This window comes from Chaetodon auriga, chromosome 17 (assembly GCF_051107435.1).
Source record: "Chaetodon auriga isolate fChaAug3 chromosome 17, fChaAug3.hap1, whole genome shotgun sequence".
Taxonomy (NCBI): Eukaryota; Metazoa; Chordata; class Actinopteri; order Chaetodontiformes; family Chaetodontidae; genus Chaetodon; species Chaetodon auriga.
The window spans coordinates 4,346,043-4,366,761 of NC_135090.1; the positions used below are offsets into that span (position 1 = coordinate 4,346,043).

Consider the following 20,719-nt stretch of genomic DNA (forward strand, 5'->3'; position numbering starts at 1 on the left):
ATAGAACTGAATATATTCCGTATAAGGAGAGAAACACACTGTATAGTGCGCTCATAGCGCTTTAACCTACTTCAGAACCACGGACAGCAACCTGCTTTCCACCATGGAGCTGATGCATGTAGCTTTGAGAGAACAGTACTCCCATACTCCACATAAACAGTTACTAAATAGAAATATTGCTCTTACACGGCCATAACAACACTAACAATCTGCTAGAAATCCACACAATGTAGACAAAATCCGCTTTATTGACATGGGCCTATTTGGAAGTGTGCTCAGTCAAGGCTGAAATTCCTCTTGCAAAAAATAAGCGCCTGATTTATGGCTAAGTTAGAGATTATATGAGGCTATTCATCATGTTTTCTTACGTCTAAAAATCCCACTGAGGCTTATCTCTGACTCTTTCCGAATACACAATCGTATCATTGACGGCCGCAGCAGCTTTGTGGGGGCACTGTGGCGTGTAGCGGAGCATAGGTAAACCCGTCACATGACCGCTGCGGTCGCTCCGCGCTCCGCGTCTCTTCCTGAGCAGAAGGCAAGGCAGCAGCAGCAGGAGCCGCAGCAGCTTCATGTAAACACGCCGCGCGCAGGGCTTTGTTTCACACACACACACTCACACACTCACACACACACGCACACACACTCCGCTGGCATCCCCCATCTAGTCATGCCATGGATATTTTGTGGCAATACCAGTTCAGAATCATTTTACTCGGGGATTCAACGGTGGGGAAGTCGTCGTTACTGAAACGCTTCACGGACGGAATTTACAGCGATGTGGCGGATCCGACGGTCGGGGTAGATTTCTATGCCCGCTCGCTTGATATCGAGCCCGGGGTGAAAATAAAGCTTCAGCTCTGGGACACGGCCGGTCAGGAACGATTCAGGTACGAAACTGCAATGAATGTGGCTTAAATCAAATGTCGCTGAATCGAATAGAGCGATCATTCCTCGCCGAGGAGATTCACGGTGAAATAATGAAGAGGCCTTGGTTCGCTGTCGTGTTTGGCTGCTTTCACAAAATGAAGCCATTTAAATTAAATGAAGGCCGTTGCCTCTCTCATTATGATGTAATGAAGTGAGTGGAGACAGTGGAGAAAAGGGTCAGGAGATGATTATATAGACCTCGATCTCATAGCTGGCCTGAATGGAGCCAGTTGCATCATTGCATCCATCCATGGATGATGGGCAGCCTCCTCATATTTAGGCCCCAGTTTGATTCCCTCATTTACTGCCTGCACAGTCTCCAGGGTAACACAGTGATGACAACTGTGTGCCCAAACCTCGTGTTTGCATTCTACCCTGTTGCTCGTTCTGTTTCATGTGTGCCTGCTGTCATGGGTAATTTCCTGTCTGCAGAAGCAGCTCTGCTCTTAGATCTGCTTTCCCTTTTGAAGCCCAGGCTTCAGAGGGTGTTTTCCATCAGGCTTCACGGCACAGAAGTCTTTCACTTCTTCGCTGAATGTGAGAAGTGATTGTGAAATCAGTCTGCCATTTTTAAACCATCATGTGCATAGATTAGGAGTTGCGTATGTATGTGCCGAAATAGGTCTTTGCAGGGCTGAGCCTAGGGGGCAACACCTCCAGGACCGCAGAACTTTAGGGGTCCCAAAGGATCCCATGTTGATTGTCTGGTTTGTGGTAATTTGACTCAGTTCAGTTCAGTTCAATACCATATTTCATCCTCATCAGGCCAATGGATGTGCAGCGATGTTAAAGGTACCCTGGGTCAAACTCTTGCTGTCATACCTTTATTATTTCAGTCTACATTGTGCACACTGCATAAACCTAAATGCATTTAAATTTGCATGTGCAAACTTAAACACAGCAAATCTGATTTTGTGGTGTAGGAGTACTACTTGGTTTTGGGGGTGCAGGGCAAAATATAATGAATGGCTGAATAAATGCATGAATGAATGCCGTTATCTGCAACCAGTGTGCATGGTTGGTGACAAAAGACAACGGCAGACATGCAGAGTGGACCTACACTAACATGGACATTCCAATATCCAAAAATATTGAAAAGCAGAAAAGGCTCCAATCATCCTGGCCGTGTGTGTGATTTTGAGTAAGTTCTGGTGGTTCCTGTAAGTGTGATGAAGGCTAATATGGATCTTATCAAAGCTGCAGACCTGAGACAGATTTGAGTTCCAAAAAATGAGGACATGAGACTTGACTTGGACCTGACTGCTGTATGACTCACTCTGAGACTTTGCTCTCCAAAGGCTTGACTTGACTTGAGATTTCACCTCAAAAGATTTAAAAACAGGTCTGGATCTTACATACAGTGATTTCAGGGTAGTAGAGAGCCTTCACTGGGAAGCCATAGTTGCGTTTGAGATGTTCAGAAGTGCTAATTCAAGATATTTTTGCCTTGAACTACTAACATGTCATTAATCTATCAACCCACCAGGTCCATCACAACATCATACTACCGGAACTCCGTGGGTGGCCTACTAGTCTTTGATCTCACCAATCGCAAGACGTTTGACCATGTGAGGGAGTGGCACAAAGAGGTGAGTGAGCACATCCTGCCTCACCACATGGTCTACATCCTCATTGGTCACAAGAGCGACCTCAACAAGGACCGCAAGGTGAGCCGGGACGAGGCGGAGCAGCTGGCGGCCGAGCTGGGCATCCGCTACGTGGAGACGTCGGCCAAGTGCAACAGCAACGTTGACCGGGCCTTCGAGCTGCTGACCAGAGACATCTATGAGCTGATGAAGATGGGCGAGATCGTCACCCGCGATGGCTGGGACGGGGTGAAGAGCGGCCTCACCGCCAAGGTCCTCTACCCAGCCGAGGACGAAGAGGAGCTCGCTACCGCTACTGTCGAAAAGGGCTGCCACTGCTGACTCAGAACTCTCTGTGTCCAAACACTGTCTTGTCACACCAAGAGCTCACCTCGTGTCCCAGCTGTCCATCGAAACCAAGTCACTCAGGCTCAGCACCCTGTGATATCACCATCCATCACGTCCTCACCCTGTGCTTCGTGCCCTCTCTGTGCGTGGGTTCTTCTGACACCTGGGATTCTTTTCTAACACTGTATATCCCAATGTGTACCTTATGCAAGTTGTATCTCTAAATTCACGTGGTGTAGCATGAGCCAAGCTGTTTTGGGCCTTGTTAGGTTCGGAAAACACGAGAAGCGTGCAGAGGTGATCAGGGCTCAGGGCTTGGAGTGTAGCCAGTTCTTCTTTTCACACCCCTGAAGTTAATGGACTACCGAGTGTACTGAAGGTGCAGATAAATCAGTGGACTATGATTTGCTGTAGTCTGGCATCTGCTGTCGGGTTCTGCCTGTCAAGTTTGTGCGATGCTTTGCCTGCAATCTTTTGTGACTGTCATATTGTAAATAATAGTGAAATCTATAGAGATGAAAGGTCACTGAAAGCTATTTAATTGATAGTAACAGACACAGTACACTCTACAGTAAGTGTCACCATATTAAATTGATGTGCTCATCCTGCTACTGTAAGCTGTGCGTGCACTTAAGCCAAACTGACTTAAACCTTTGATCATTCTGTGAATAGATGAGTAATGTTTTTGTAAAAAATAATATAGATTCTTTGTAGTTTAGGTGTATTGGCCACTGTAATTAGGGATGGTGGTTCCATTTAGGTATTTGTGTCATAGCATCAACAGGAGCAAAACAGGAAGTGTGTCATCTCTCAGCCATCAGACCTTTATTGACTTGAGCAGTCGTGAAAATGTGTTTAATTAAGAACAAAAGGGAGTTTGAATTTCACCTGCAGCTGTTTGTGTCTCAGGCAAGCAGCTGTTTCTTTTGCTCAAAGCTCAAGTCACTAAAATAATATGCCATTCGGGCCCGAGCTGATGCCACCTCATTTATCCTGTGGTTGGTACGGCCTCATCCAATGGAGATACATATGTGCTGCTTTTGTGTCTAGGCTTTATGCTGTGTTCCTGAGGTGTCAGGAGGACATTTGAGTTCCGGTCTGGAGAAAAGTCAGGCCTCCAAGGAGAAAATGATTTGCCTACCCTGAGGATGCCACATTGACTTTGCAGCATACACTGCAAAAGCTAAATAGCATTTTCTTTTAACATGTTATTACAGTCCTGGACTCCAGTTCAGCTGATCAGAGGGCTCAGTAGTGCAGGGAGCTGTGCTGTGAAGCCACAGCACCCTGGATGGGCCTTTGCCACATGTCATCGTCCCTCTCACTCATATTTCTCGCCTAACAAAATGCTAGATTTGATATTCGAAGGGCCTTTAAAGAGTAGTTGATTGCTTGGGAAATGAGCATTTTTCTGTCTTTCCAAGAGTTATTGATATCCGTCTCTTTGCTGTGTATTAAGTACGCTGCTGGACGATGGAGGCCATTAGCCTCAGCTTTGAGAGTAAAGGCAGGGGTAAACAGCTAGCCTGGATCCCTCCATAGTTCAAAAATATGCACCTACCAGACAGAACCTCAAAAGCTCAACAATTAACAAATTGCAAAATTTACGTTTTAATTCATTGGCCACAGAAACAGTAATCTTAAACTAACAGTATAATGTTGACATCTCTATGCCCTTAAAGCCATCATAATGCCTGTTCTTACTCATGAAAATCTGACAGAAGTGATCACCTGCACGTGATGCCTTACAAGGTCAGGATTTGAATTACCGTTAATATGAATCACAAGTTTAACGCGGCACTTAAAGTTGCTGAAATTCTTTGTTAAGTCGCGTTGACATACCATTGACTTTTACCTGGGTTAAGTTAGGCTTTTACATTACATGGGGAAGCGTTTTATTGTGACAGTAGTAATACCAGCTGTAATAGAGCCTGCAATGATGGTGTGCTGCTGTGTGCATTGAGCTGCAATCACGATGAATGCATGTCTACCATGCAGTAACTACCTTTGACACAGAGGATCACTTACACTTTACAGTCTCCAGAGGCTTTTGACTGCAGACGCTATTAATCTGTTGTTTACAGGCCTGGAGTGCACAATAAACCACAGTACGCTTTGCCAGGGAACTCACCTCCCCTCCCACCACTCATTCACCTTTCACCAGCATTTCACCAAAAAAACTTGTTCTCACACACACACACAATGTTAACAGCAAGAGATTATATATTCTACATGTTTTACTTTGTATTCATGTGACCAAACTAACATTTTTCTTGGAGTTGTTAAAGGCTGTGTGGGTGATCCAGTGGATGAACTCTACAGTATATGTTTGCAGCTTAGTTTTGTTAAGGAATGTATTCTAATGCATTTGCACCATCCCTTTATTTTTCCGTTTCTGTACAGATTCAGACGGTATGCTTCCTGGTAAAACATGACCTGTTACAGTCAGGTTTTCATACAGTGTACAACAGTACATACGCTATATGTTTTTTGTTGGTTTGACAATCAGATATTAACATTTTGTGTTCTTGGTACAGGTGGGGACTTCACCACAGGGGTGCTATGGCCTTGAAATCTGGCTAAATGTACTTGTAACCTCCAAACTCACCATTTGACAACAGGTCTGACTGTGTTTAATACTACAACTACCTTCCTCTTTTCTATCTGCCATCTAAACAGGGTTAAATTGTATGAATTTTTATGTTAATACTGTGCCATTAGCAAACTGTTCTCCACCGAGCATGATTCCCATTCCTGAGCACAGCTCATCAGAAGGGCCCGTTGCACTGTGTGGTGCGAAGACGGCAGCCTCAGAGCTTCGGAAAGCATTGGCCAAGACTGGAAAGACACAGAGAGGAAACAGCTTTCTGAAGGACTGACTGTATGGGAAGAAATAAGCTTATTTCTCATCAACCATGAGTAGATGGCTCTGTGTCCAGCAATGTTTAAGTGTTCGAAAATGAAAATAAATGTTCAGATTTACAACAGCATTTGTAATCTTACAGACTGTAATCTGACAAACAGTGACCCTCCTGGAGCTGTGTCATGATGATGATAATGATGGTGGCCAGATCCAGCCCCTCTCTTACTGGAATCTTAAAGAAATAGTTCAACATTTTGGGAAATACACTTATTTACTTTCCAATTAGATGAAAAGATTGCTGTCTAAATTTCAAAATTTGCCTTCCAACAACTCTAACACTCACGTTGTATCTTGTTTGTTTAAACAGAAACGTTAAATGAGGCTACAAGCTACATGCTGAAACTATTTCTTGGCGATCAACAGCTGGGGAAATGACTTTCCAGGGTCTTGTCATCACAGTGAGGTTGCCAGATTTGCTACCATCATCCCTGTACAGAGACCAATCCTAAAACCAACAGCATAGTCTGAGCTGACGCACAGAAGTACTGTGGATAAAGTGATGCTGATCAAGAAACAGTTCCAGCATATAACTCCCAGTAAAACCAGCAATTGGCATTTGTACATTTCTGTTTGTGTACAGGTTAAACAAACAAGATACCATGAGTAATTAGAGGGCTTTATAGATGTTGGTACACATATTTTTGAACTTTGGACAGTCAACTTGCTGCTTCCAGTCTCAGCGTTAGCTCTGCCTCAGAAAAGACAATAGATTATTAGAATTTCTCAAAATGCTGAGTTATGCCTTTAATGGTGTGTTTAATGTCGTCTGGAATGATCGAATCAACCCACTGACAGGGCTTTTGTACCGGAAAACATCAGCAGCTGTTCAGCTTGTGTGAGGGTCCATAGTGTATTCAGCTCCTTGATCCCCATGGCCACATTTCACAGCTTTATTGAATAAATGTTATTTATTTTATATATTATGTATAAGGGAGCCTCCTTTTATTTGATGTGATTTTATTGATTGGTTAAAAAAAATAAATAGATGTACAATGAATAGAGTTTGGACTCACGGTTTGGTGTTTTAACTGGGGTTCGGCGCCCTCTTCTGGCAGACTTAAGGAGCATCATCATGACCTAGATTGGTTACTCATACACTGTATTGATGTGATGAAGGTAAGATGGGTACAAGGCTATGTTATTACACGGACCAAGCCAAGTCTGTCATGGCAGCATTTATCCAAAATGTCATTTAAATTTGTCCAGATTAAATTTAGCAGCTGATAGTGACATATTGCTACAACAAGGTCCAATGGGAGTAAAAACAGACAAATAAACAAACCAAAACATCAGAATGAAATAGGTCGTCTGTATTAGTTGGGAGCTCGAGTTAGGAACATTGTGTGTCATAGAAATTAAAAGTGTTTCATGCAGGCAATATGGTGACAGTGTGGGCCTATAGCAACACAATTGTCAAGCGAAGTTGTTATTTATAGAATGAAATATCACAAATCACAATTTGCCTCAATGGGCTTTGCAGTCTATACAGTATACAACACCCTGGATTCAGATAAGAGACAACAAATCTCTCCCCACAGAAGTATATCCTGGCTACATGGAAAAGGCTTTAAAATCGCATTAAGGGACATAAGAGTTCTACTAATAATGATAATGATGGTAATAATAATAATGATAATAATTTCACTCTGACTGTAAACGCATAGTAAACATTTTCAAGATAGTTTTGATTGCTTTTCTAGCAGCTGTTCGATTACCCCACATTACTTGAACGTAGCATGAGGTGGAAGTGCGCACAGCAACCAATGAGAGGCAACAATATTACGTTGCCTCACAATTATTACCCATCATGCTCTTTGCTCCTTAAACCAAACATCCAAATTTGTTCAAATAACCACAATAACTCCTTAATGACAACATATTTCAAAACCACTTGTTGTAATAATTTATAATTTATACAATGCATCATAAAACCACTCAAACACGGAGGCAAATAAACAAATGCTGAACCTCTGAGTGAGGAACATGTTGCCGAAGAACAGACCGTGGGATGTTCAAGTGCTCTGATTAAAAAGGGCTTCTGCCGTGATTGGCACAGGAGGGGTGGGGATTCCACCACCTCCTGCGGAATCGCCATCAAGAGATTTCGGAAGCACAATTTTTAAAGTAGGGGCTGCTAGTGATCACTCGTCCTGGCGCCCCGTTCCCAAGCTGTGAAAAGACATGAAGAGCCATCGATAGCGAGCAGCACTCCATTACGATCGCGAGCGCCAGTGCAGGCAGAACGTTACTAATATTACATACAAACTTCACATAAGTGAAGATTTTCAGATGGCTGAGTTCTCATGATGTAGAACAGATAGGTGCGGTGCGTCCACTTATCCTAAACGTAGAAAATGCAAGTCTCCATATTCGTATTTATACCAGTAACCTAAACATTAGATCTCGTCTTATTGTTAGGATGAAGCCTTCGGATTTAGGATACTTTTAGGAACTTTGAGACTATAACTACACTGCTCTCTGCTTCACTACTGAAAACGTCATACGGTTTATTCAAACTGTACATTACAATGCCGATATTTCACCCATTACAGCAATAATAGGACACGAACAGAGGAGACCAAATCTGAGATATAACCTCTTAAGATAACATATAAAACACAGGGTGTCACAAACGTGACATACCGTTGCTTTAGTCACAGTCGAACTGTTAGTTGCAGTTGATTTTCAGGGTTTACAAGAGCGTGATAACAGGGCGAGCGCTGTTCAGCAGGAAGTCAAGCTATATTCATCAAGTGCGCATGCGCTGCAGCTCTCCACAATCTAAGGCTGCGTTTCTCTTCATAAAACGGTAAGGACAAGCTATTTTTTTGCAATGTGATTTTAAATATGCTTGGCTGTAAAATATCAGTCGCTCTCACGACAGTAACGGTAGTTTTAGCGGAGGGGTTCGGGTATATTGCGGAGGGGGTTCAGCCAGCCAGGCTCGTACAGAATGGAGGGGCAACGCCGTCGCCGTGCCGTTGTTTGCTGTACGTGCCGCCGCACAGGGAGACGTCATTTTGAGGGGGAGCGGAGAGTTAAAATGCAGAGTTACGAAGGGACGTACGGTTCAGAGACAAGCGGCACGTAACCGTCACACTGTAAATGCAAAGTTTTACCCGTCTCGGACAGTATAGTTCACAATATTGTCCAGTTTCCCACACATCAAGTTACGCCCTTGCGTTAGCCACAATGGCTACCGTCGCGCCTAGTCTGAGTAGCTGTGTGGCTCTGAACAGCGAAAAGCAGTCAGGTGCCCAACTTACTGCGGTCGTGATAATAACCCACCTAACTTTGGGAAGCAGGACTTTTATCTGCAACCATGAACGGATGGTTTAGCTTTAACGCTACTGTAACTGACATGGTCTGCTGACCCCATGCCAGCCACCATCTCTCTAAATATCGCAAAGTACGGTTTCTATTCTACAATACGCGGGGAGAAAAACCCACACACGATACATTTTGATTAAAAAACTGTTTTGAGAGCAGGGGCTTCATTGACAGTTTGCGCAGCCAGCATACAGGTTTTATGATACTTTACCACTCTTGATGGTCTTGTGATAAATGTAGCCCCTATGTGCACACTATGAAACGTAAAGTAAAGTAAAACATGACTTTTTAATTGTCGTAGTTAATATATTGCTGGTGTTAGTTCACAGACATGAAGAAATTTTGGGTCATACGAACCATTTCTGAAATGTTACTGAAACAAGTAAATAAGCCCAATGTTTGGTATAAATTAGTGGATGCAACCTTAACGTTACAGTGGCCAGAGTGACATTGATGAACTCGTAAATCTGAAGACACTGTTTATGTGGCAAAATAATGTTAAGATAAAAATTACTAAATTTGTTAATGGAGTTTCGTTTATGATTAGGGAGAGTGAAACATATTCACCAAACAACTCACAGCAGATAGTAATACGTGTTTTCTTTTTTGTGACGACATGCTAACAGCTAGTTACGACAGCTAGTTAACCATAGCTAGCTAACGTTAGCCAAAGTTAACAAGCAGCTGTCCCAATGCTAGCCTATTAGCACAGTTACATTGTAGTTTGAGAACACGTTATTGCATTACATTTTTAGTTCTAATATAGATGAGGGTTAAAATATGTTATATATCATAGACCAATTTAAAAAAAAAAAAAAAAAAAACACCTTTGGACCACAAACAAATAGCATGAACATGTCAGAGTATGTCCAGTGCAACAACATCACATCACCAAGCCTTAATGTTCAAAGCAACAATACATTCCTCTACTATTAAAGAACACTTTGTTCTCCACAGTCTGCTCTAGGTTCAACTTCTCATTCATTCTCAATACATAATGTAACCAGGCCACTCAACCTCTCTTCTCCCACCAAACCCCTTGAACAGTTTTCAGACACGTCGAGTAGAGTGAGCACTCTGCAGTCTCACCCGTGACAGGGATTGTCAGAGAGAGCAGGAAGGCCTCACACACTTCACTGAAGGGAAATGTTCCAGAGTGAACGTTGAAGTCGGTGCTGGAGGATCTGCAGTGAGCGTGGAGCATTTGGTCAGACCCAGCATGCACCTGCTGCTCATGCGACGAGTGGGGATGTCTGATTTTGGGTCACTTGCTCACATGCTCGCCGGCCTTTCGTTAAATTGCTGATTATTTAAGGTGTATAGAACCATATCCCGGGGAGCACCGGCACTCCTCCCATTCATGACCCTCAACAATAAAATACTTGCAATAGATGTTATTTAAAAGTACAATTACCATTTTTTTTTTGCTTCAGTTAAGAGAGACATCTTAATTTGTAGCACACTTTTCTCTGTGCCAATTGTTAGTCTTAAATTTAGAATTTTGAAATTCGTTTTGATTGTCTTGGTCTTGATATCACTCACGTTACATTGAGAACCTGAAAAATATATGGGCTTCAGAATATCTCTATTGGTGTGTATGTGTGTGGTTTTTTGAAAGAACTTACTCATCCTTTTTTCAGATGAACAAACTCCTGGATAGCTGCGGCCCCCCTCTGTAGTCTACACTGAGTGTGATGGCGACCACCGAGGAGGTCACGGTGTCCATGGGGGAGGTGGTGATGGTGAAGGCGGATGGTGAAGGAGACTCTGATGACCCAAATAAGACTCAGGTCATCCTCCAGCTCCAGCCAGTCACCACTGGGTATGTACTGAAGCCAGGTGTGACCTAACTGTGACTTGGCTTGGGTGGAGACTGAAATTACAGTTCAGTTCACTTCAAAACAGTGGAACACAATGAACACATCTTCAGGGATGGCAGCTATCACTGGGTTTTAATTGCAGTGGGACATGCAGTATTACTCCTAAGTACATACTTAGATACACAATAGATGGACCAAATCCTCTGTATTACCAACGGGAAATGTGAACATGGCGAATCTTTTCTTTTCAGAGATGAATCCGCTGAAACAGATGCAGCTGTCATGGCTGTTGAAGCACATCCAGGTAAGGATTGTCAGAATGATGTGTGGACAAGTTGAATGATTTAGTGATGCATACATTTAGCAGATGACATTACAAAAACCACATTTTCCTCTGGTCTACTCATGTTAAATGTTCTTTTTTTTTTTTTTTTTTTTTTTTTTTTTAGAACAAACTGAGGGGGAGGATGTTGAAATTGGCTGTCCCATAACATGCGGAGACAGTAAAGCTGTGTTGCTAGTGAAGAAATTTGTGTGCCCAGGAATCAACGTAAAATGTGTGAAGGTTAGTGTTCATCATCTTTTTTTTCTTCTTTTCTTTTTTTTAATCCACATTGAGGCAAAGTAGCAACTGCACCAGGTATTCACTATTAGTCTTAAAAGGCTCATCCATATGTGGTGAATGAAAAAGAATGAATCATGAAAAATCACAATGAAAATGACCAATGTTCTCTTTTATGTCTTAAGTTGAACAGATTTTTGTGCTTCTTTTTGCTTTTCAAACATGTGGTGATGAATGAGCTGAATTGAACAGGGGCTTACTGTTATCAATCATAGCTGGCAAAGCTGAACCCGTAATGAGCAGCTAAGTGCAACAAATGTTCAGAACCAGTCACAAAAGAAATATGAAACCATGCTAAGAAATAACTGAGGCTGCTGTCAGGATTGCCAAAAATACTGTACATTAGGCCATAAAAACAAGTATGAACTACATCAGACCAAGGCAAAGCATAGGCAAACATTTGTCAAGTTGGTGCACTTCATGAACCAGAACATTGCCACACTTGATAGTCCCAACATTACATAGTCAGCAGTGTCACAGTTGCATACATACAGTAGTATTTTGACTAAGAGAATGTAGGACATTTTGGTATGACACAGGTAAAGTTCTGTACGGACATGATGGCATGAAAAAAGATCAGCCATGTTTTCAAAATGCCACAGTCTGCCTGCCTCAGTAAAACAGTATGTCGGTCTGCTTTGAGTTTTTTTCTGGTTTATCATTGATAAATGAACTCACTCTGGTTACTTAACTAATACTCTCTCCACTAGTATGAAGACCAGCTGATCAGCCCAAAGCAGTTTGTGCACATTTCTGGAAAAGCCACCCTGAAAGACTGGAAGAGAGCCATCAGGATGGGTGGAGTCATGCTAAGGTGAGGGGACTTGTGTTTGGATTCTTGGGCTGAAAGCCATATTTCAGTACTATCGAGTACTGCTTGGTTGCATCACTCAACATTATAGTTCCTCATCATCACAGTCTGCATGTGAACTTACACATGTATGGCTGCTGACTCAAAGAACAGAGATGTGACTCATCTTGACTGAATATCAGATATTCTGTGTAGTTTTATAGGAGTGAGCCAAGGAGACAATATTCCATCACCTCTGAGCTGTAAATTCCATGATAGTAATGACTCTTGGCTTTTCATTAAACCTCCTGTCACTTTGAGTGATGGAGATGCTTGGTGTCGAATAGATGTGAAATATTCTAGAAAAATATGTAATCTTATCAGGAATACAACAAATACTGTAACTACTCCTGCATCATTTATTAAACAGAACGTTCTAAAAATGGAAATGGAGCTATTAAAGAAACTCAGGTCTCTTAGCTGTCTGAGCAAGGTTTCTCTTTAGTTTAAAGCTGCACTAATCAATAGCTTTATCTTAACAATGTAAGTAAAGGTGTTGCTTGTCTGACTCTACAGTTCCCATCAGCTCAGCCTACTTTAGCTTTTTAACTCCACTCTTAGCGGTGTTTTTTCTAGCTGCAGCAGGCAAAAAGCTCTTAACCCACTGTACGCTCCCTGCTCAGCAGTGAACAGCAGACTGACACAGTTTGCACCTAGCAGCTGAATATATGATAGAGATCAGAACAGTGCTAGATATTCATTACATTCAGGTGGACACAAACGCAGCTCTAAATAAACGCTAACATTGCTCTGTGCCTGCTGGATGTGTAAATATGTAAATGTTTGCCAACGCTGGCCATAATAACTTTAGAAGGTCACAACATGTCAGGTGTTGTGTTTTCAACTTGTTCTGCTGCCCTTGAATGGCTAAAGCTCCGTGAATGACAGACAGCTTTACACATGAATCCCTCTGTAAACAACGCACCGATCGACATTGAAATTTGTGCTCATTGACACAGAGATGGACTGGTTAACAAAGAGGCTACTTTTTGTTTAAGATAACACTTTTTTTTTTATCTCACCTCTGAGTTTTGGCTCATATACCTGATACCAAAGCCCACAAACCAACACATGGGACCAGGCATTAAAGTGAGCCCTTTCTATGTTGATGTTACTCGTTTAGGCTTATGGTGATAAGATGTGTCTTTTTGTAGAAATGAGCAGATTTATAAGTATCATTATTATTATTATTATTATTAGAAACACACAAATATTAATTCTGCTGCCGCACCGTTTGTATTATGAGATGCTTGTATGTGCTTTGTGTATTTTTTATTTGCTCAGAGCCCGGCACAAGGCACTACACCTCCAAGCAGAGAACACATGAGCACGATGACAGGCAGCTCAGAAAGGGACATATCAGAAATGAAATGGCACTTATGAAGGATGCACATATTTTTGGCAGTGCTGATGGGATTAGGGCCAATCGAATGAAACCTTTTTTCCCTCTTCCATTTCCTAACTGTGGGATACTCTTCATGGTTTCTGCCCTCCAGGAAAATGATGGATTCAGGTCAGCTGGACTTCTACCAGCACAGCACACTGTGCACCAACACGTGCCGCAGCACCAAGTTTGACCTTTTAATCAACAACACACGGTTCCCTCCTGATGGCACTGGGCTCACCACGCCCACGTCCTCTCAAGGTGAGAACACGGCAAAGTCATGGCTTTTAATTGCCCGTTTATCAACCAGTAGAATTCTGTATTGTTTAGATTTGAGAGCCTGTGACTTTTTATATATCTATCTTGTGTCACATTTTGTCATTTAAGTAAGAAAACACAGTATGTTGTTGTTTGTCCTCCATGATGAGCAGTTCTGTCATTCTTCACGTAACAAACATAATGTGTGTTCTTTTGTGTGAACTGCAGCTCAGGTGGTCCTTGGTAATGGCGGAGTAGCAGGCGAGGACAGGGCAGAGATTCTGAGTGGAAAGGTGGACTGGAGCTCAGTCTCACTGGAGTCTGCGGACAAGAAGGACTCTAATGAGATCTCAGGTCACAGAGAGCGCACATCCCAACACAGACCATTAACTCCACAGTCATGATCATTTCTGTTGGCGCTCATACACACGTAAACACAGAGCACACCAGTGACTTGTCTCTGTTTGTCCACAGAGGACACGCTGAACTTCTGGAAGGGCATCGCTGACGTGGGTTTGCTGGGTGAAGTCGTGACCAACATCAGTACAGAGCTGCTGGAGCTGCTGAACGGCGTGCAGCAGCGCAGGGAGCCAGCTGCCTTGCAGGACACAGGTATGGAACAACGCTAATGTGTACTTGCTGCTCGGAACTGCATCATCGAAGCAGACCGTGGGCAAGACTTATGGCTTGCTTGGTGGTGCGTCGACGAGAAATGAATGGAAAGAAAACAAATTCAGCTGCTGTTGGAGGCTGATAAATGAAAAGCCAACATCAGAACGCTACTGTTGGTTTCTGTAACAATACTGCCTGAATACATAATGATTAATTGCTCACAACAGCTGAATTTGTTCCTCCTTTCTGACTGACCAAGTGACCCTTTGATTGATTGCCGCACTGATCCCAGATTCCTGTCTGGTAGAGGTGGCAGTGCTCAGTAACCTTGCCCAAGTGTTCGGCCTGCTGGACTCGGTCAAGAAGATCCTGGAGAGGAGGAAGCAGCAGACGGATCCCTGCCAGGAGCAAATCCTCAGCACGCTCAACAGTGAGTACAGACCAACAAAAACAAGGTTCCACCTCAGGAGCCTCCACGCTGATTCTCTCAATATGTCTCAATATGCTGGTCTTCAGTTCACTGTCCATTGTGTGGCTGATGATGTTTGTCTCAGTGAGCTGTCCTTGCTTGAACTTTTCCTGTGCAGAGTCATCATCATCACTGTCTGTCCAGCCTATTGGATGTGTTGTTAGGTTTGTTTTTATATCTCATGGAAGCCTGATTAGATGCTAAAAAATCAGTAATGGATGCAGAGACAGTGACACACAGCAACAAATCCATATGGCATTTTCTTTACCTTTTTTTGATTTAAGTAAAGACTTTTCTGTGCATGACACACAGACTAGAAGCAACAGCGGAGTGCATGTTCGAGACAGATGAGCCCCACGACAACCAGGACTAAAAATAATACAGAGCAGCTTCACCAACTTCAAAAGAAACAAGAAACCAAATGGAAAATTTATGTTGAGGGCTGACAAGTATCAGTAGACCTGAGGGATGAGACCGCCTTACGCATCATGTAGGTCTTTTTTCTTGATGTGTTGAAACCGTGCCAGCGTGTTTTAAGACCCAGCATCTGAACCAGGAAATCAGGAACAAGCCTGTGTACGTAAAAACTCGGGGGGAGAAGTGAAACAGTAATTCCGCTGTTTTTCAGTCTGGGCCCTATTTTTACATATTTTTGGGACTTAAGGTACAAGAAGTTGTAGCATTGGTACATTAGATTGCCTCAGCCGGCTGCTGTGAAACAGGCTGCAATGGCTGCAGCGTGATCCTTTGTGGCAAATGTGCCCATCAACAAACAGCCACTAAAAGTGCTTGTTTTTGCCACTGACAGGCTCAGATTATTTTTCTCAGTGTCTGACGACAATATGGAAATGATCCCAACACATCTCTCTGTTAAAGAGTCAAACTTGGGGCTCAATTATACAAATTAGGAAACAGGCCTGTTGTCAGGTGTTTGTGTGGGTGTATGTCACCACAGTGTTTGAATACTGAATATGAAAAAGGACAGATGACATTCTTATTGTCAGTGCTGTGAGATTGGACTTGACATGTGAATGTGAAATTTGAATAGTGGTTGATTTATTCAGCCTGTGTTTTCAGTCCTGTGTTGTGTGTTCCGTGTAGACCTGGAGGTGCAGTTGGAAGAGCAGAAGAAGCAGCAGCAGGTGCGGGCTCTCCTGTCCTGCCCGCAGCCTGCCAAAAGCAAAACTCCCACCAAGCGCCAGACCAAGCGGCCTCGTCTCCAGCGACCCGCCTCCACAACCACCCTCCTGACCTCCCCCATTAACCAGCAGGCCCTGCACTCCCAGCAGTTCACCGTTCTTTCCCCCATCTCTCTGTCCTCCGTGGGTCAGCCGTTCACCATGGCAGGCCTGCCCATCGGTACCCTGGCCCAGTCCTCCAACACGGTCACCCTGCTCCCCACCGGCTCGCAGCTCTTCACCCGCTACATGGTGACCGGAGATGGAAAAGCAGACACTATCACCTTGCACCCGTCCTCAGGCCTGACGCTCGTGGGCACCACCGCCATGCAAGACTCCAGCCAGCTGGGCACAGTGGTGAGCCCCTTAGAGCTGGTGCACCTGAGCCAGCAGGCCAGCGGGGCAGAGGTGGTGCCCATAGAAGGCCAGGTGGTGGACGGTACCATGCTGGTGCAGCAGGAGGTGTTGCAGGCTGAGGAGGAAGCCGGTCAGGAGCACACAGTCATCGAGATCAACCCGGCTCCAATGGAGCAGGCGGTGGGAGTGATGGAGCTGCAGCTGACTGGGGAGTCAGGCAGAGACGGGGCCGCCATGATGGTGCAGAGCGGGATGGAGGTGACGATGGCTGGAGGAGGGGAGGAGACGCAGTGCCAAATTCAGGAGGCGCAGACTGAAGGGGTTCAGGGGCTGCAGCTGGATGCCAGCGGACAGTTGTCAAGTGTACAGATAGTGGTGATAGGAGAAAATACTCAGGAAGAAAACAAGGTCAAATGAACACACCTCCTGTTTTATCCAGCAGAGCAGGTATGGACTCATACTGAGCTGCCACGGACTCGTGAAACTGTAAATACTCAGAATTTCCAAATCCACAAATTGCCTTGGCCTAAGACCAAGCACTAGGGTAGCCATTTTTCCTTTTTTGGTGTGTGACTACATGCTCCTCAACTCCTTGTTTTTTATTGAGATGAAGAGGCGTCACAACATGGAATATCCTGAATGCTTCTGTTTATTTTGTATTTAAAGGATAATTCTGGTTTATTACTACTTGGGTAATTTGTAATTTTGGTCATTTCTAGCTGTAATAATAACATAATACTCACCAAGTGAATGAGAATGTGTCAGTGTTTCTGAAACAGTTGGGGGGGCACGAGTAGTCTGACCATCAGACCAGTTTTTAATAAACCATTTGACCACTCATACTTACCATAGTCATAATACAATGAAGGATTATTACCAACATTTTACCTAATTTTTACCTCCATATCAGAGGGGGTAGATTAGAGTTCCCCAAAACCTGCCAAACTGAGCTGTTAGGAAACTATGATTTGGCAAAAAAAAGATGAATAATAATAATAATAATAAGTTTTCAGATGGAATAACCTTGAACTGATTTTGATTTCAAATGTGTCATCAGTCAGTTATCACCTACTTACTCAATCTGTGGGTGCGGTGCTCACATTACTGTTGCTACCAACCAGCTAATGTTTAAGAGAAAAAACACCGAGTGAGGTTAAAAGAGGTGGACCGTCTCTTTATCAAAGCTGGGCAACATGAAAAGGCCCTTTATATGTAAATGTTCAGCGCAAGTGAAGTCTAACCTTCATTTTCATCACCGTGGCGGTCCCCAACAGTGTAGTGAAAATGAAAATGATCTGTAGTGCAGAAAACATGAGGACCCCCTGGTGCAGCTAATCTGGCTAAAGTGTAGCCTTGTTTCCAACCTGTCTGATTGTCTGACTGCTTGTGCTTCTTGCCCTCTGATTTTATGAAGGACACGGCGTCATGCTCCCAGGTCCAGGTCAGCAATGACCTCAGTCAGTACTGTCTCATTCAAAACAGAAACAATGGCCAAAACTATAAAATTACCTGACTTGTAATGAGCTGGGATCATCTTCAAGCCTCCATGAACAACTTGAGGACAAAAGAATGCACTGTAACTCTAAAATTTACATGCAGGGCTTTAATGGTGCTGAAGGTTCGCCGCTTCACGTCCTCTTATACTGACTCAGCAGCAGCAGGCGCAGCCCTCTGCTGTTGATCAGACTCATTACCAGTAACAGTGTTGGTGTCACTTGAGGCTGGGATTAATTGCACTGTCTATTGTGTCTTGGTATTGCATCCGAGCTGTATTGTTTTTGCACTGTGTGTTGTCCTGTTAGGACTCCAGGAAGATGTTTGCAACAATGCCTGCTCTCATTTCTTTAGAATGTGGCCACACTGTCGGGTGTGCAGAGTGGTTTTTCTGTGCGTAGTTAAATGGAAACTCCTCTCACTGGAAATGCATCGCTTATGCACTTACTCTCTCAGTGGTTTCTTACTGCCTGAATTCATTCACCAACTCCATTTATTTTCTTCCATGTGATCATCTATTGCTTTATCTCAGTATGATAGGTTGTATGAGCTGCTGCGCTGATTGTTTAAGTCGATATATAAAAAACACACATATATATATACTTAATGTCAAACTTGGTATGCCTGTATTTTACACTTGTAAAGTAGTGTCATATTTATTAGTTTCCAAACTGAAGAGATGGGCGTCTTTTTAAGGTGCAAACATGGATTAATTTATGCTCTTGGCTGTAGTACACATCAACAAAGATTTGTCAAGACTTGTGCATTTCCAGTAATTTAATTTAACAAATGAGGGTATTTGCATACTGACTTTGTAATGTGTTTTAATATTGGATTAAAACTGAAAAAAAAAAACACGTGGGAGAGGTTGCATCAGTGCTTCACCACCAGAGAGCGCTGTGTGCTCACTCCACTACGGCCTGAAACTGGAGCTGAGGGTTACTGCTGCACTAATAGATGGTGGAAATAGTCTTCTGCTCTAATCTCTGACTTCTCCATTTGTCAGGCTTATTGCAGTCTATGGTGTAATCTGCACCGTCATGGGTGCTGTCCGTGATGGGCAGGCCTCTCTGGAGGCTGAGCCGTGCTGACAGGGCACCAGGCCTCGCTGGTTATTATATTTCCCTCTTCATGTAGTCCTAATACTCCCAGACAGGCTGCATGAGGATTTGGGTTTTACAAGCACAAAAACAGGCACAGACACAAACCAGAGGGGCTGCAACAGAGACCTGGTCGTGGGAGTGGGTGTGGAGTACAAAAGGGAAACATCCTGACATCAGCAGCTGAATGTGAAGCCACCGGAGGCCAGGTGAGCGCTAAGAGGTGGAGAAACTGAACCACAGGGGTCATTGTGTGGTGTGGGAGGAGAGGATACGCTGTCCGAGTAAATTACGGAGGTGTTCCGTAGACCGTAGGTTGGATTTCCTCACATGTTGCACATAAGACAAAGTAAACAGGAACAGCAGCAGCATCGGTTACACGTCTCAAAGACTCCTGAGGGGTTGAAAAGCTGTTAAAAGAGAGGCCAACGTGGCTGACATTCTGTCAGTACCACCTCAGCGATAGCAGGTTTAGCTGAGAATAGATACACTAGCGTGACATCTTGTAGTCAGTATATCTTATAGGCAACATGGCTTCAAGCTCTATCTATAGCATCAGAGGAGGCAAACAGGCTCATAAACAAACTACTGTCATCGTATTCCAGCAGATTTAACACATACACTTGACATAAAAATAGAGTGACAAACACGGTAACAAACCATGTGTGGTGCAAAGGCAGGGCTTCGCTTGGTTTTCAATCATGTTTTTATAAAAAGAGATTCTGTGCTTTTCTCTTGTGTATAATTGCAAATGGAGTTTTGGACTGTTGGTCAGAGGAAACAAGCAGTCAGAAGGTGTCATCTTGGGCTCTGGGAAATAAGTTGCAGCACTAATTTAAACCATAGGAAACAGGAGCTGTGGTTACCCAGGCCTGTTTTAGAGCGTGTGAGCGGCTCTTTAATGCTTAACAAGGCAGGATTTCAACTTTTCTTATCAGTCTTAAATGCCAATTATAGAGAAGCGGTTATGGCTGGAGCTGCTCCCAACAGATTTTATAGACCATCTTCACCCCTACTTTTATTCCTTGAAGTATACAGTTTACTGATGTAACATTCCACAATGTCTGAGTAACAAAATGTCTCAGATTTAAAAGAAAATATAGACAGCAGTTCCTCAACTGCCTCTTGGGGTTGCCAGATCACAAGGTTGCCAGGTGCAGCTGTAGGGCAGAGTGAGGCAGGTGCAGAATGAAAACATTTGCTACTGTCAAGTAAAAACACAAGAGTAAAGCCCTGCGAGTGGCCCCAAGAGCACGACATGTTCCTCACACCAAACAGTTCGAAAGTCTACTGTAGACTTAGCTATTTTCAGAGCCTTATAGTAGTGCGTCTATAGTACACGATTAAGGTTAATTCTGGTTCATTTCCACCTGAGTTTGTTATACTGACATTGTACTCATCAGAATAATTTCTTAGATTGAGGAACATGACATCGCTATCGAGTCAGACAAACACAGA

At 43.4% G+C, this 20,719-nt stretch overlaps 2 protein-coding genes and 1 non-coding gene across 4 annotated transcripts; all 3 read left to right on the forward strand.

Moving 5' to 3' along the window:
• Nucleotides 1–488: 488 nt before the first annotated feature.
• Nucleotides 489–6,788, forward strand: rab42a (RAB42, member RAS oncogene family a). Its single transcript, XM_076754170.1, has 2 exons — nucleotides 489–890; nucleotides 2,417–6,788. The coding sequence occupies exons 1-2, from the start codon at nucleotides 676–678 to the stop codon at nucleotides 2,856–2,858; spliced, it is 657 nt and encodes a 218-aa protein (XP_076610285.1). The 5' UTR covers nucleotides 489–675; the 3' UTR covers nucleotides 2,859–6,788.
• Nucleotides 6,789–7,814: 1,026 nt separating this feature from the next.
• On the forward strand, nucleotides 7,815–7,948 carry LOC143335820 (U11 spliceosomal RNA). The gene has a single exon (XR_013078468.1). It is a non-coding gene; the product is annotated as a U11 spliceosomal RNA (small nuclear RNA).
• Nucleotides 7,949–8,500: 552 nt separating this feature from the next.
• gmeb1 (glucocorticoid modulatory element binding protein 1) lies at nucleotides 8,501–19,005 on the forward strand. Of its 2 annotated transcripts, none has more exons than XM_076754167.1 (10): nucleotides 8,501–8,596; nucleotides 10,758–10,939; nucleotides 11,189–11,241; nucleotides 11,387–11,502; nucleotides 12,270–12,373; nucleotides 13,906–14,054; nucleotides 14,280–14,405; nucleotides 14,526–14,663; nucleotides 14,956–15,093; nucleotides 16,234–19,005. In XM_076754167.1, the coding sequence occupies exons 2-10, from the start codon at nucleotides 10,812–10,814 to the stop codon at nucleotides 17,082–17,084; spliced, it is 1,803 nt and encodes a 600-aa protein (XP_076610282.1). In that variant the 5' UTR covers nucleotides 8,501–8,596; nucleotides 10,758–10,811; the 3' UTR covers nucleotides 17,085–19,005. The 2 variants fall into 2 exon arrangements, with proteins under 2 accessions (XP_076610282.1, XP_076610284.1); XM_076754169.1 differs by having other exon boundaries at nucleotides 14,971–15,093.
• The last annotated feature ends 1,714 nt before the right edge of the window (nucleotides 19,006–20,719 follow it).

Excerpts from the sequence above, each read along its gene's own strand:
- rab42a (XM_076754170.1), top strand. The coding sequence starts at position 676 with ATGGATATTTTGTGGCAATACCAGTTCAGAATCATTTTACTCGGGGAT. Across the intron at positions 891-2,416 it reads GCCGGTCAGGAACGATTCAG|GTCCATCACAACATCATACT; the intron begins GTACGAAACTGC and ends TCAACCCACCAG.
- gmeb1 (XM_076754167.1), top strand. The coding sequence starts at position 10,812 with ATGGCGACCACCGAGGAGGTCACGGTGTCCATGGGGGAGGTGGTGATG. Across the intron at positions 11,242-11,386 it reads GGCTGTTGAAGCACATCCAG|AACAAACTGAGGGGGAGGAT; the intron begins GTAAGGATTGTC and ends TTTTTTTTTTAG. Across the intron at positions 14,664-14,955 it reads AGCTGCCTTGCAGGACACAG|ATTCCTGTCTGGTAGAGGTG; the intron begins GTATGGAACAAC and ends CACTGATCCCAG.